The sequence below is a fragment of the Poromitra crassiceps genome (assembly GCF_964638095.1).
Source record: "Poromitra crassiceps genome assembly, chromosome: 27".
Classification (NCBI taxonomy): Eukaryota; Metazoa; Chordata; class Actinopteri; order Beryciformes; family Melamphaidae; genus Poromitra; species Poromitra crassiceps.
This window is the reverse complement of record NC_139650.1, coordinates 5,802,964-5,817,963: the sequence shown is the minus strand read 5'-3', so window position 1 is coordinate 5,817,963 and position 15,000 is coordinate 5,802,964. Positions and strand designations below refer to the sequence as shown.

General features: G+C 44.8%; 1 protein-coding gene across 1 annotated transcript in view; it reads right to left on the bottom strand.

Annotated features, from left to right (window-relative positions):
- ripor3 (RIPOR family member 3) overlaps nt 1-15,000 on the bottom strand; it is a gene marked incomplete at its 5' end in the record, with an annotated part of 39,586 nt that overhangs the window by 11,318 nt on the left and 13,268 nt on the right. Inside the window, 3 exons of the mRNA XM_083661979.1 lie at nt 1-55; nt 12,952-13,097; nt 14,139-14,264. The exon at nt 1-55 is cut by the window's left edge and continues 72 nt beyond it. Of these exons, the coding sequence (XP_083518105.1) occupies nt 1-55; nt 12,952-13,097; nt 14,139-14,264 (327 nt within the window). The remainder of the gene's footprint in view (nt 56-12,951; nt 13,098-14,138; nt 14,265-15,000) is intronic.

Here is a 15,000-nt window from a genome sequence, read left to right as displayed (position 1 = left end):
CACCGACTGCCTGCTGGGAGACACCGGGCGCATCTTCTCGCTGCTGTCAAACGGACTGCAACACACACGCACGCACGCACGCACACACACACACACACACACACACACACACTAATAATGAGTTACTGCTAAAAGTAATATATTACCTGTAATATGTTACTTTTGCAATGCGCTACCCCAACACTGTTAACCACAGATCTTATTTCATGCATTAAAATCCCATTGCCTTTTACACGTACAAGTGCGACTTCTGGACTTATTATTGTGGGACTCGATTTGATGAGATTTTGTCTCTTGGACCCAAATCCCCGAATCCCATGTGAAGTGCGACTATTTAAGAGTGTTACCAGTCAGTCGCTGAGAGGGTACATAGGGATCTGTCCGACACGCTGAGTCCAGAAACAGGAGACATGAGTCCATAGCTGCATTTTGAGGGTATTTATTTGAACCCACATAAAACACTACATGCTCTGCTGCAAGATGTAGTAGCTAATTGTTGCATAAGCTTAACAAGATATAACATTTAGCATTGCATTGTGTTGCGGTCAACAGAAATTATCAGCTCCTACTTCCCTCTCTCTGACAAACAAAACTGAATGAGAAGCAGGTGTAAGTGATCTTAATTACTGCTGTTCCCCCCCCCCCCCCCCCCAGTGACACACACACCTCTACAACTCCCCCCAGTGACCGAGTGACAGAGGTGCAAGCAAAACATACTCCTTGCTCCCACATTCCGGCCCCTAATTATTATAACAGAATAATTACAGTACAGAATAATTCATGTAGAAAACATACAAATGATCTTTTTTTTTTCTTTTTTTATGATCAAGTGGAACTGATTTTTAAATCAGTACATGATTCAATGTCCGATTCGATTTCAATGTCCGATTCAACGCGATCTTCAAGTGTCTCTAGGTCAAATCTCTAGGCCAGAGGTTGCTAGCACATAGCCATTTAAGAGCGACCTTGTCCATCATGCTTAAAGTCACGCAACGTCAAAACAAGCAAAGTCAATGAGTAATCCGTCAGGGTAAAAAACAAGCAAAGTCATTGAGTAATCCATCAGGACTCCCCGGCTTCCTGAATAAGACAAATCTTTGTGACAGGCCTGTCAAGACAGCTTGTCCTGGTCTTGATCTTCACTTGTCGTACAAGTCCTCTTTTGTCTTGAACAGCCTCGATAACTCTCCCCATGATCCAAGAGTTCCGGGGTGCAGAGTCGTCAACAATGAGTACGATGTCATCAGGAAGGAAGTTGCGCTTGACTCTGTTCCACTTTTGACGTTCCTGAAGCTGTGGCAGATATTCTTTTGTCCATCTTTTCCAAAACAAATTGGACATATATTGCACTTGTTTCCATCTGCGGACAGCATACAAATCATCCTTTACAAAGACACCAGGTGGTAAAGATGGTTGACCTTTGAGGAGCAGAAGATGGTTGGGAGTCAGGGCCTCTAGGTCATTTGGGTCTGTGGATGCCTTTGTTATTGGTCTGCTATTAAGAATAGCTTCAACCTCACACAGCACTGTGTGGAGACCTTCATCGTCAAGAGTTTGTACTCTTAAAGTTGAGTTGAGGACTTTCCTGATGGAGCGAATTAGTCTCTCCCAAGCACCTCCATGGTGGGAACCAGTTGGGGGATTAAATGTCCATTTAATACCTCTCTGTAGGAGTTCCTCATGGATCTGAGAATGATTCCATTGGTCGATACATCTCTTCAACTCTCGATCAGCGCCGACAAAGTTCGTACCATTGTCTGAGCAGAGTTCTTTGACTTGGCCCCGTCTTGCTATAAAGCGACGCAAGGCATTGAGGAAGGAATCAGTATCCATTGATGCTGCTACTTCGATATGGACAGCTCTCAAAGCCAAGCAGGTGAATATAACTCCATATCTTTTCACTTGAGATCTTCCACGTTTTACATCAAATGGACCAAAACAATCTACTCCAACTGAAGTGAATGGTGGTTCATCTGGACATATTCTGTTGCGAGGCAAATCTGCCATTTGTTGGCTGCCTGGACGTCCTTGTATCCGTCGGCACACAACACATTTTGCCAAGATCTTTCTTATAGCCACACCGGCCCCAGTAATCCAATACTTCTGGCGTAGCCTTGCCAACATGTGAGTTCTACCACTGTGGCCGACTTCCTGATGAACATGTCTTAGAATGACATCAGAGATATGCAGATCTTTGGCCAGTATGACCGGATGCTTTGCCTCTTCAGGCATGGATGCCCTGCTGAGCCGTCCACCGACTCTCAAGACACCATTATCAAGCACTGGATTCAGTTTGTATATGTGGCTTGTTTGTTTCACATTCTGTCCCTTTTGGAGGCTGGAAAATTCCTCTGGGAATCTTTTCTTCTGACAGAATCCAATTATTTCCAGCTCAGCCTCCCTTAGTTCTTCCACAGTGAGAGAAACGTGGAATAAATCCTTGACGCTCTGCAGCTCTTTCCTCAGAATATCTTTCCCTTTTCTCTCGCCTGGCCTCGTCTGTGCCAGTGTTGCATTGACCTCTTTCCTCTTCTTCGAGAGAATTAGGAGTAGGTTCTTGAATCGTAAGACCCAACCCATGACTCTTTTCAGATGGTTCCAGGATGAGGTACGATTGATCAACTGAGAGACTGAATCAATCTCTTCTTTGGCACAGATTGCATTTGCCAATATACTTGTTTTGACCTCAGGATCATCTTGTTCTGGAAGTTCTTCTTGTTCTTTCAAACCATCTGGATTTGTAGGCCATTGCTCCTCTGGCAGCGTCAGAAATTGTGGGCCAAATAGCCATTTTTCATCCTTGAGGAACAACTCCACTCCAAGTCCCCTGGAAGCAAGATCTGCAGGGTTGCATGAGGTGCTCACATATCTCCACTGAGTTACATGAGATGTTTTACGAATTTCAGAGACCCTGTTAGCTACAAATGCTCGGAATCTGGACGTCTCGTTGTTGATGTATTTCAGCACTGAGGTGCTGTCAGTCCAGAAGATAGAGTCGAGTAGTGGCATCTGCAACTCCTTTCTCCACAATCTGTCCATGCGTGCTGCTACTACTGCTGCTGTTAGCTCCAATCTGGGGATGGTAATTGGCTTCAAGGGAGCCACCCTTGCCTTTCCCATGATAAGGACACTGCAAGACTGTGCATTGATGTTCCGCATCAGTAAGTAGGTAACCGTTCCATAACCCACCTCACTTGCGTCTGCAAAATGGTGTAATTGGGCAGAAGTCACAGCTCCAAACTTCACAGGCTTGAAACATCTGCTGACTTTGAAGTCCTCCAGTAGGTGGAGCTCCTGCATCCATTTTGCCCACTCCATTGCAATGGGTTCAGGTATGACGTCATCCCACCCAAGGCTTTTCCTGCACAGCTCTTGCAAGATTAACTTGGCCTTTAACACCACTGGCACCAGCACTCCAAGTGGGTCGTAGACTGAACTGACCATAGACAGGATCCCTCTACGAGTTAAAGGTCGATCTTGAATTGTGATCTTGAACTTGAATGCATCAGATTCCACACACCATTGCACGCCCAATACTCTTTCAACAGGGAGTGTGTCATAATCCAAGTCCAACTCTTTCACTTCCTTCCCCCTCTCCTCTTCAGGTATAGCAGCAAGCACATTTCGGCTGTTGCTTGTCCATTTCTTTAGCTGAAAGCCGCCTCTGGCACAAATGGCTCGAAGGTTGCGATAGAGAGCTACAGCCTGAGACTCAGAGGGCACTGAAGTGAGACAATCATCCACATAGAAACTGTGCATAATGGTATCCACCACCTGCTGACTGAAGGAGTCTCTGTTATCCTCCGCACACTTTCGAAGAGCAAAGTTCGCACAGCTTGGCGATGAAGTTGCTCCAAAAAGATGGACTAGCATCCTGTACTCTTCCATGGGTTGAGAAAAGTCCCCACTGGGCCACCAGAGAAACCTTAGCAGGTTAGAATCTTCAGCTGGCACACGCACCTGATGATACATGGCCTCAATGTCTGCCATCAAAACAACAGGTTCCTTCCTGAATCTGGTTATGACCCCGATCAATGAGCTGGTGAGATCAGGTCCCTGCAGCAACTGTGTGTTCAATGACGTCCCTTGGAAAGATGCAGCACAGTCAAACACCACTCTGATCTTCTTCTTTTTTGGATGGTATACACCATGGTGCGGAATGTACCAAACTTTGCCATGACTGTACAACGGATCTTTAGCAGGCACCTTTTCAGCATAACCACAAGCAATGACATTATGCATGAAGGCAGCATAGTCTGCATGAAATGTGGCATCTTTCTGGAACCTCCTCTTCAGACTCAGGGCACGTTGCTCAGCTAGCTTGCGGTTATCAGGCATGCACACATCTCTTTTTCTTAAAGGTAAGGCAATGGTGTAGTGACCATCCACCATCTTAACTGTGCTTTCAACCATTTCCATGAACTGACAATCTTCCCTTGATGGACCCAGTTGTTCTTCCTGGCTGCACTCGGGGAAGTCCACTTGAAACTGCTGCTTCCACAGTTCATCCAATCTCACAGCTGAAATAAGATTAGCAGTGATGCTAGGTTGATCACAGTCTGCTCCACCAGTACACAATGGCCCATTAACAGTCCAGCCCAGCATGGTCTGAATAGCATATGGTCCTCCATCTTCACTTGGAATCACCTTTATGGGTTCCAGAGCTCTAGGTGCATTCAATCCGATCAAAAGCTCAACATCCGAGTCAATTTCAGGCAGATTTACTCCATGCAAGTATGGCCATCTCAACAGATCCTGTTGTTGTGGTATGTTGCTCCTGCTCACAGGCATTTTCCTCTGTGTAAAAACATCTGGCAAATCACAGTAGAGGCCACTCTCCAGGCCAGCTACCTCAAGGTCAGATACAATGCAACTTCCCACAACCTTTTCCTGGCCCATAGTGCGTAGGAGAATCTTTGTTCCTCTTCCCGAGATGTCCAGCCTATTCATCAGACTTGTGGTGCAAAACGATGCTGAACTACCTTGGTCCAAAAAAGCATAAGTCTGGACAATTGTATGGCCCTTTTTAGACTTGACCTTGACTGGGACGATGGAGAGTTTGCAGTCCGGCTCACCGGCCCCAGTGAGACCACTAGTTTGCACCGCCACCAGAGCACTGCCCACCGCTGTGGTCACATCAGCTGCAACAGCATGATTCTTCTCTGCTTCCTTGTCTTTTGGGTGAATGTGAAGCATGCTAGGATGTCTGGATCCACATACTTTACATGACAATCGCCTCCTGCAGTCCTTAGACATGTGCCCTATGCACAAACAGCCAAAACAGACTCCATGCTCTTTCAGGAAGGCCATTTTGTCATGATGTGCCCTCTTTCCCAATAGAGAGCACAACTCCAGTGCATGTTCACCCTTGCAGTACAGGCAAGCCCTTTTGTGCAGTAAACCTCCTTCATTCTTCTTATAGGCCTTTCCATCCATAGAAGTGGCTGTAGTTGCAAAACTACTTCCTTTCTCACGTATACGACGCTGAAAATTATCTTTGCTGCCGTCTTTGCTTTGCACTGTTCTCTGAATGTCTTGTATATTACCAAATACAGGATCGGCTGCTATTTTTACTTGACGCTCAATGAAATCCACAATGTCAGGGAACGCAGCTCTACGATGATGCCTTTCTTGAATATCACATGCTGCCGTCCTCCAGTTGTCTCTTAATTTGTATGGCAACTTCTTTATTATTGTCAGCATATTTGCAGGCATGTTGAGCTCATACATGTATTGTATTTCACCCATAGCATTACAGCATCCTCTTAAAAAGAGTCCATAACCTTGGAGCGCTTTCACATCCTCTGCTTTAATTATTGGCCATGAGAGGGCTTTGTCCAAATAAGCTGACGAGATCCTTTGCTCATTTCCAAAATGTTGTTCCAACAGAGCTTTCGCCTTGATATAGCCTCTGTCTGCAGGCATTTGTTGACAGCTTCTTACAAGCTCTCGTGGTTGACCTCTGGTGTACTGCACCAGGAAGTGCAGGCAGTCACTTGCATCAGTTGTCTTTTGCTCAATATTCTGCACAAAGGCTCTCATAAAAGCATGAAACATTAGAGGATCTCCATCAAACACTTGAATTTCTCTATTTGGCAAAGATGAGAGACTTTGTTGTTGCACCAGCATAGCAGTTATGTCATTTTGCCGTGCCATTATGGACAACAAGTTGTTATCATCAGCATTAACAGGAACATGTACACCTCCAGACTGAGATGTTGAAATGTCAGGTGTTACACCATAAGCCATGCTGAACTTGGTTGATGTCTGCTGGAGTATTTGAGGTTGATCACCCACAGTACAGTCTGTTTCATTAGGCTTAGTCAAATGAGATTGAAGAGCACTGGCTGAGGTTGGATTGTTTTGTCCTTGCCCAGAAGGCACAAATGTATCAGCATGAACATTAAGAGCAGCAGCATGGGCACTTCTATCCATTTTGTCAAAATAGGATTGCATAGCATCAGATTTATGCGATATGCTGCCCTTCACGCTACTTCTTGAAGCTCTCAAGACATCCACTTTAGCCTTTGAAGCTGCTATCTCCACTTCAAGCTCCAATCGCTCTTTCCTTTTCCTGATCTTCTCCTCCTCCTGCTCAAGATCATGCTTGTCCTGAAGCAATCGTTGACGAGCGAGAAGCGCAGCCATGTCAGCTTCAGCTCTAACACGAGTGGAGGTAGTAGAGGAACTTGAAGTCCGAATACTGGTGGCTCTAGATTTTGGACCATACCGTCTGCTGACATTTGAGATGCTGTCACTTGCCTTAATGTCATCATGTGTTATTCCAACATTCTGATCGGAGATACTTTTATTGTGAAGCTGTGGCTCATCCAATAGCAGGCATGGAGGATTTTCCAACTCCTCACTGTTAGGCTGTAGCCCATCCACTTTCAGGCTTGGAGGATTTTCCAGCTCCTCACTGTTCATCGGTCTTGAGACCAGTTTGTCACTTTCAGAGAGCCAGCGTTTCACATCCTCAATAAAGCCGTTGTTGTAATTGTTGATGCTTGCAAACCACTCATTTTGTTTCTGCTGCTCATCCAGAGGTATTACATACATCAGTTCCTCGTGCAATGAAGTTGCATGCTCATGTAATTGCATCAAAACATCCAGCTGAGTTTGCACTTGTTTGGTGTTGTCATCACTTCCCATGAGCTCTTTCAAAGCAGTGATAACACCCTTTATTTTATTCATTCTGGTTTTGCGTTCCTTCTGAAGCTTTTCAATTTTACATGCCAAGGCCTTTTCAGTGAGTATGACATTTCTTTTTTCATGTTCAACATCATCATCAACTTTTGCAGCAGCAGCAGAACCAGCCTTTGATCCACTCATATTGACATCAACCAGCAGCGTAAATACAATGACGATTCAGTGTGCATCCGCCACAATCCACATCAAGATCAAACATTGAAATCCAATTTTCCACTTTTCATCCAAAACAGAGCAATCCAATATTGTCTCCTCATGAAAGTTGAGCCACATCAATCAAATGCATCACTTATCCACTTCTGTCTTCGCCACTTTAATGTCCACAAATGAGCGATCCACTTTCACTCCACAGAAATTCAAACGTGAGCAATCCAATCAATGCATCAAAAAACAATCACAGCAGCATCCATATGCATCCAATGTTGCAGCGCCAATTTTCAAACTGTGTCCAAGCAAGACCAAACTCACAGCATGAACATACTGCAATGGTTACACATACCGTGCTTTGCTGTGTGTTGCGATCCGTCCATTCATTCATTCAGATTTTTTTTACTCACGAGTGACTCCAATGTGGCTGAGTGATCCATTGTTTTGCGTGCACTTGTCCAGCGCGGCATCAGAAAATATTAGGCTACAGGTGCAGGGATCCATGGCCTTTTCTGTTGACAATGAAGTGCGACTATTTAAGAGTGTTACCAGTCAGTCGCTGAGAGGGTACATAGGGATCTGTCCGACACGCTGAGTCCAGAAACAGGAGACATGAGTCCATAGCTGCATTTTGAGGGTATTTATTTGAACCCACATAAAACACTACATGCTCTGCTGCAAGATGTAGTAGCTAATTGTTGCATAAGCTTAACAAGATATAACATTTAGCATTGCATTGTGTTGCGGTCAACAGAAATTATCAGCTCCTACTTCCCTCTCTCTGACAAACAAAACTGAATGAGAAGCAGGTGTAAGTGATCTTAATTACTGCTGTTCCCCCCCCCCCCCCCCCAGTGACACACACACCTCCACAACTCCCCCCAGTGACCGAGTGACAGAGGTGCAAGCAAAACATACTCCTTGCTCCCACACCATGACTATCTGTACTGTCTACTGTGTACTCTGTACTGTAGGTACTGTGTACTCTGTACTGTCTACTGTGTACTCTGTACTGTAGGTACTGTGTACTCTGTACTGTAGGTACTGTGTACTCTGTACTGTCTGTAGGTACTGTGTACTCTGTACTGTCTGTAGGTACTGTGTACTCTGTACTGTCTGTAGGTACTGTGTACTCTGTACTGTAGGTACTGTGTAGGTACTGTGCTGTAGGTACTGTGTACTCTGTACTGTCTACTGTGTACTCTGTACTGTAGGTACTGTGTACTCTGTACTGTAGGTACTGTGTACTCTGTACTGTAGGTACTGTGTAGGTACTGTGCTGTAGGTACTGTGTACTCTGTACTGTAGGTACTGTGTACTCTGTACTGTCTGTAGGTACTGTGTACTCTGTACTGTCTACTGTGTACTCTGTACTGTAGGTACTGTGTAGGTACTGTGCTGTAGGTACTGTGTACTCTGTACTGTAGGTACTGTGTACTCTGTACTGTAGGTACTGTGTAGGTACTGTGCTGTAGGTACTGTGTACTCTGTACTGTAGGTACTGTGTACTCTGTACTGTAGGTACTGTGTAGGTACTGTGCTGTAGGTACTGTGTACTCTGTACTGTAGGTACTGTGTAGGTACTGTGCTGTAGGTACTGTGTACTCTGTACTGTAGGTACTGTGTAGGTACTGTGCTGTAGGTACTGTGTACTCTGTACTGTAGGTACTGTGTACTCTGTACTGTCTGTAGGTACTGTGTACTCTGTACTGTAGGTACTGTGTACTCTGTACTGTCTGTAGGTACTGTGTACTCTGTACTGTAGGTACTGTGTACTCTGTACTGTCTGTAGGTACTGTGTACTCTGTACTGTAGGTACTGTGTACTCTGTACTGTCTGTAGGTACTGTGTACTCTGTACTGTAGGTACTGTGTACTCTGTACTGTCTGTAGGTACTGTGTACTCTGTACTGTAGGTACTGTGTACTCTGTACTGTAGGTACTGTGTACTCTGTACTGTCTGTAGGTACTGTGTACTCTGTACTGTAGGTACTGTGTACTCTGTACTGTAGGTACTGTGTACTCTGTACTGCCTGTAGGTACTGTGTACTCTGTACTGTAGGTACTGTGTACTATGTACTGTCTGTAGGTACTGTGTACTCTGTACTGTCTGTAGGTAGAGGTAACAGTGAAGCTAACTATGATCAGAACAGTCAGTCTTCTACATTCTCTAATAGAGTGAAATTGTGTGAAATGAAATATGTTGAAGTTGAACAATTCATCAATTTTCTGGAGACCCCCGGGAACCCCTCAAGGACCCCTGGTGCTCCCTGGACCCCACGTTGAGAACCACTGAAATACAGTATGCTACTACTCTGGGTAGACAGCACCCAGACTGTGTGTGTGTGTGTGTGTGTGTGTGTGTGTGTGTGTGTGTCTGTGTCTGTGTGTGTGTGTGTCTGTGTGTGTGTGTGTGTGTGTGTGTGTGTGTGTCTGTGTGTGTGTGTGTGTGTGTGTGTGTGTGTGTGTGTGTGTGTGTGTGTGTGTGTGTGTGTGTGTGTGTGTGTGATTTTCCGTTTCTCCAGGGAGAAGCTGCGTAACGTCCTCCACCTGGCCTCTCTAAACCCTGAAATGTGATCGGTCATGGTGCAAGGGCACAGCAGTGTGTGTGTGCAGTGTGTGTGTGTGTATGCGTGTGTGCGTGTGTGTGTGTGTGCGTGTGTGTGTGTGTGTGTGTGCATGCCTGTGTGTGCTCTGTATTGAATCAGCTGCTCAGCGACAGCTGGCTCAGGTTAGACTAGGTATCGGAGGTAACAGAGAGTGTAGAAAACAGATTCAACCGACTGAATAACTGTAATGAGTGCGTTTACATGCACACAATAAACAGATAACAGAATAATCAGGTAACTGGCAATAATCTGATTTCCACATTTACATGCTCTTAGTAAATAGCGGGAACTCACCTCAAAGTCCGTGAGTGGACTTGATTGATTGATTGATTGATTTGATTTGGCATAAAGAATGACAACATCCAAGGGATGACATGCAAAGTGTAAACACTTATTTCCATCATGGACATTGAATGCAATGAATAAACCTGATGATTCAGCAGAATCCTAGGTGTGTTTATTGGTTTTCTTATAAACCGATAACGGCCTTTATCCGGTAAAGGATGCCCACTTGACCATCAGGTCCCATAATAAACGGCTTATTAGTGTGCATTTAAACGCGCTCAATACAACACATCATGTCTTACTGTTAGTGTTTGCCACCGCATTAAAACAAGGCTTTACAACAGAGTGATAAAGTGGTCATTTCACTGCCATGCCAGAAAACTGTTTTTGAATTAGGGCTACATGCAACGAACAAATATTTAAATTATTTTAATTAATTGATTAATTGATTGGGGGGGGGGTTGGTGTGTTATACTGTAGAATGATATGAAATTGGGGCGAAAGCAAATCCATAGCTGTCATTTGTTTTGGATGTGTTTGATGAATTACTAAAACAGTACATTTTCTGTAAATCGACTAATGATTTGAATGAATTCACTTAATTCAGCTCTAATGGGAAGATCAGGAAAAAGAGAATTAGAGAGAGAGAGAGAGAGAGAAAGTGTGAGAGAGAGGGAGAGAGAGAGAGAGAGTAGGTGAGACAAAAAAAGAGAGAGGAGATGCCACACAAATGTTTCTTGTCCTCTTTCTCTCTCGGTCTCCATCAATCCATCTTCCTCTCTCACTCACTCTCTCTCTCTCTCTCTCTCTCTCTCTCTCTCTCTCTCTCTCTCTCTCTCTTTCTCTCTCTCTCCCCACAGTATTTCACTGCCTCTCTCTCTCCCCCCTGCATCCTCCATGGGAGAGGTCACAGAGAGACAATGCATTATCGGTTGTTATTTGACCGGTGTGTGGACCAGCTGTGCATGTCGTTCATCTGAAATCATCATATCATGTTGCTGCTGTCACACACACACACACACACGCACACGCACGCGCACACACACACGCACACACACACACACACACACACACGCACACACACACGCGCACACACACACACACACGCACACACACACACACACACACACACACACACACACACACACACACACACACAGTCAGACTACAGGACAGAGACACTTTCTAATTTCTAGTTGTGTAAAAGAAAAAGAAAAAAAGAACAGCGTAAGGAAATGAGATGTGTAAAATATGAGGGAATCCCCCCGTTACACCCCCCCGTTACACCCCCCCATTATCCACTCATTGTATTTCCAGTGCTTGGGTAATTCCACCTTTCACCATTTTGTCTTTCGCACCTTCATCAATTTCTCCTCCCTTTCCTCCTCCCAACACACATGATCACCATCACCTCCTCGCTCTCCTCCTTAAAGGGAAGGGTCAGCGATTTAATAAGCCTACGCCTATCAATCACCACAGGGGGGAGCATTACACAGATTCTTACTCAAGTCAAAGTGCAAATACTCACCTAGAATAGAATACAGCCTACTCTGGGAGAAGTTGAAGTACCATTTCAAATCCTGTACTCCAGTCAAAGTCATTTGTACTTATTAATTGAATTATAGAACTTTGAATTCAGCAGTTGAATTCACTACGTTAAAGGCGCTGACAGGGTTCTGCTCAGCCTCGACTTGGAGCCTTGCCGCGGCGCCGACTAGCGGCGCCAGCGAGACTGTACATACTTGAACGTCACTCGGCGCGTTGGCTGCGGTACACGTCCAAAACACTAGGTGGCTTGTGGTACACTTAAGGCGCTGACAATAGACCCTTCTCACGGGGGCCATTTTGGGTCGAAAAGGCAGGGTAAACACAGGTGCAAGCAAAACACTAATGAGGGTTTCCAACTTCCATGATTGGAATTTGGAAAGCCTCATTAGTGTTTTGCTTGCACCTGTGTTTACCCTGCCTTTTCGACCCAAAATGGCCCCCGTGAGAAGGGTCTATTGTCCATTACATATGACGTTATCATGTCGTTTACCAAGAACTTGCAATCATGTCGGTGGGGGGACATTTTATTGTCCCTCCATTTCAAAACTCATTCCGGTGAGCCTGCAGAAGGCTTTGCTAGATGAGGGACAAGCACTGTTACAATGAGGAAATGGCATTTCCTCATTCCTCACAACAACTATGTCATTTTGTGAGTTGCTACTGTGTTTTGTTTCATGTGCGTTTAATGTCTGCTTGTATGTTGTTTGAATCGGTATTGCTGCTATCTCGGGCAGCAGGGCTTCGTTGAAAAAGAGATCTTGTAATCTCAGTTGGAGTCTCCTGGTTAAATAAAAGGTTAATAAATAAAACATAAAAAAAATCTCCTGAAGTTAGATCACTGTCACCTCCACTGTCTTAAGTCTCATGAAACGAACAAAACACAAGTCGCAGTGACTTTACAGACATTTGCTCACAGCCATAAAAGCAGTTAGATGTTGTGCAAGTTCACCTTAGTTTCTATACACTGCTGCCTTAACTGTGTGTGTGTGTGTGTGTGTGTGTGTGTGTGTGTGTGTGTGTGTGTGTGTGTGTGCGCGTGCGCGTGTGCGTGTGCGTGTGTGTGTGTGTGTGTGTGTGCGTGTGTGTGTGTGTGTGTGTGTGTGTGTCTGCGTATGTGTGTGTGTGTGTGTGTGTGTGTGTGTGTGTGTCCCTACTTCCAGGTGACTTCCAGCTGCAGTTTGAGAGTTCCCAGCTCGGTGATGTCCACCAGCATCAGCTGCGGCCTCGCCACGAAGAAGTCGGCGCTCGCACACGTCACCATGCCAACCAGCAGCCAACCCAAACCCTTCGCCTCCGTCACCTGAGAGAAGGGATTTGATTGGTCAGTTAGCTGCTGCATGCGTGGAACACACACACATAGAGCTCAACAGTCATGCGATGGTTCCGTGACGTTCTGGAAGAGTATTTCCTCTTCATTTTTCTCAATCACGTTTCGAAAAATCCTTATGTAAAGTTTCAAGCCAGGATTCAGGAACCAAGCCAACCGGTCTTCCAGAGAATCATGAGCATAAAACATTTGATTCAGAGTACAAGACTATGTACATATTATATCGTAAGAGTGAAGAAACTACTCATCCCATAATCCATTCCGGCATTTCTAACCAATCAGATTAGCAGATGATTTGAGTGACAGAGCGTTTAGTAAATTATGGTCACATTTAGAGGTTTTCAAAGTGGAAGGCGAGCCTCCCGTTTCAGGGGAGGGCCAGTGAATGGAAGTGAAAAAAGATGACATTATAGTTATTAAAAGTAGATCTCAAAGAATAGCCTGGTTACAGAGATAGTTCAGAGATACAGTCGTTTTGGGGAATTGTACAGTTCTTACCACTTTTCCAGAGTCAGAAACAAATAAATGCCTTCAGACAGACCTTTTTAAATGTATTTGGTGTATTCTGACGTATGCCAAACAGCAATATCAGGCTATCTTGGCTCAATTGTTGAGTGTCTATGGAATCACATCAACATAATCATGATCCCATAGGGAGGAATTGAGCGGGGGGGGGGCTCCTTTTTCCAAGCTTTGTCTGGGGGGAGGCCCACAGTCTCAGACTTTGAAAACCCCTTAAATAGATGAGAACCCTATGTTTGGGGGCGTGACTGACAGGTAGCCTGTCCAGTGATCGCGCAGCTCACCGATCACGGACCAATAACAGGTAGAGCTGCAGCTCTTCTCGTCACTTCTGGCTCCAAGAAAACTAAAAATGGCGCAAAACTTGAGGCTTCAAATCGGGATTCCAGAAACCAATGGGTGACATCACGATGGCTACGTCCATATTTTTTTTAATAATCTATTGTGTGTGTGTGTGTGTGTGTGTGTGTGTGTGTGTGTGTGTGTCCTAACCTTGATCTCGAAGTTGTGGTGAATGTGCGGGAGGAAGAGCATCTCCTCCACGTCCCAGGCCTGTCTGTCGTCTGATTGGATCTTCCCTCTGATCCTCCAACGCTGACGACCCAACCGCACCACCACCTGGACGTGTGACATCATCAAGACATGTGACATCATCAAGACCCGTGTAACAGAGCCTTTCAGCTTCAACGGGAGAACCTTTGCACTTCATATTGTCTTGAGGTGGGAATTGAATCCAGGTCGTCGGAGTTGAAGGTTAATGCCTCCCTCCATCCGCCCCCATCTGACCTCTGCGCTCTTACTTTCCACAATGTTAATCTACTTCCTGTTTCTAGTCACGTCATATAATCCTTCTCTACTTCCTTGTTGTAGATTGGAATTTGTATCAATAACATCATTATTTTCCCGCATAACCAGAAAGCATCTCAAGCCAAAAATGAGACAGACGACCAGACCTCAAAATAATAAAGCCAGGAGTCCAGGAAAGTTTGTCTTATGAAAATGTATTTTAGCCAAACATATCTCTGTAAATAGAATTACAGAGAGACTGCACAGATACAGTACAGTAAAGATTGAACACACAGTCAAAGATCTTATAGGCAGAGGCAGAGGGGAGGCGGGACCTGGAGGAGTCTGCTGTCAAATCTATATTAACTATGTGATATGCAATTAACCTGAATATGGCGTCTGTCTGTCCACGCATTTACAGTTGATCTATGTGTATGCAATTATAACTAGTAACTAATACCATGAACTATGTGTATCTGTTATCGCTTATTGATTATGAAATGAAGCCAATGGAACTTTTCTAATTGTATATAACATTCCTGTTTCTAGTCATGTCATGTAATCCTCT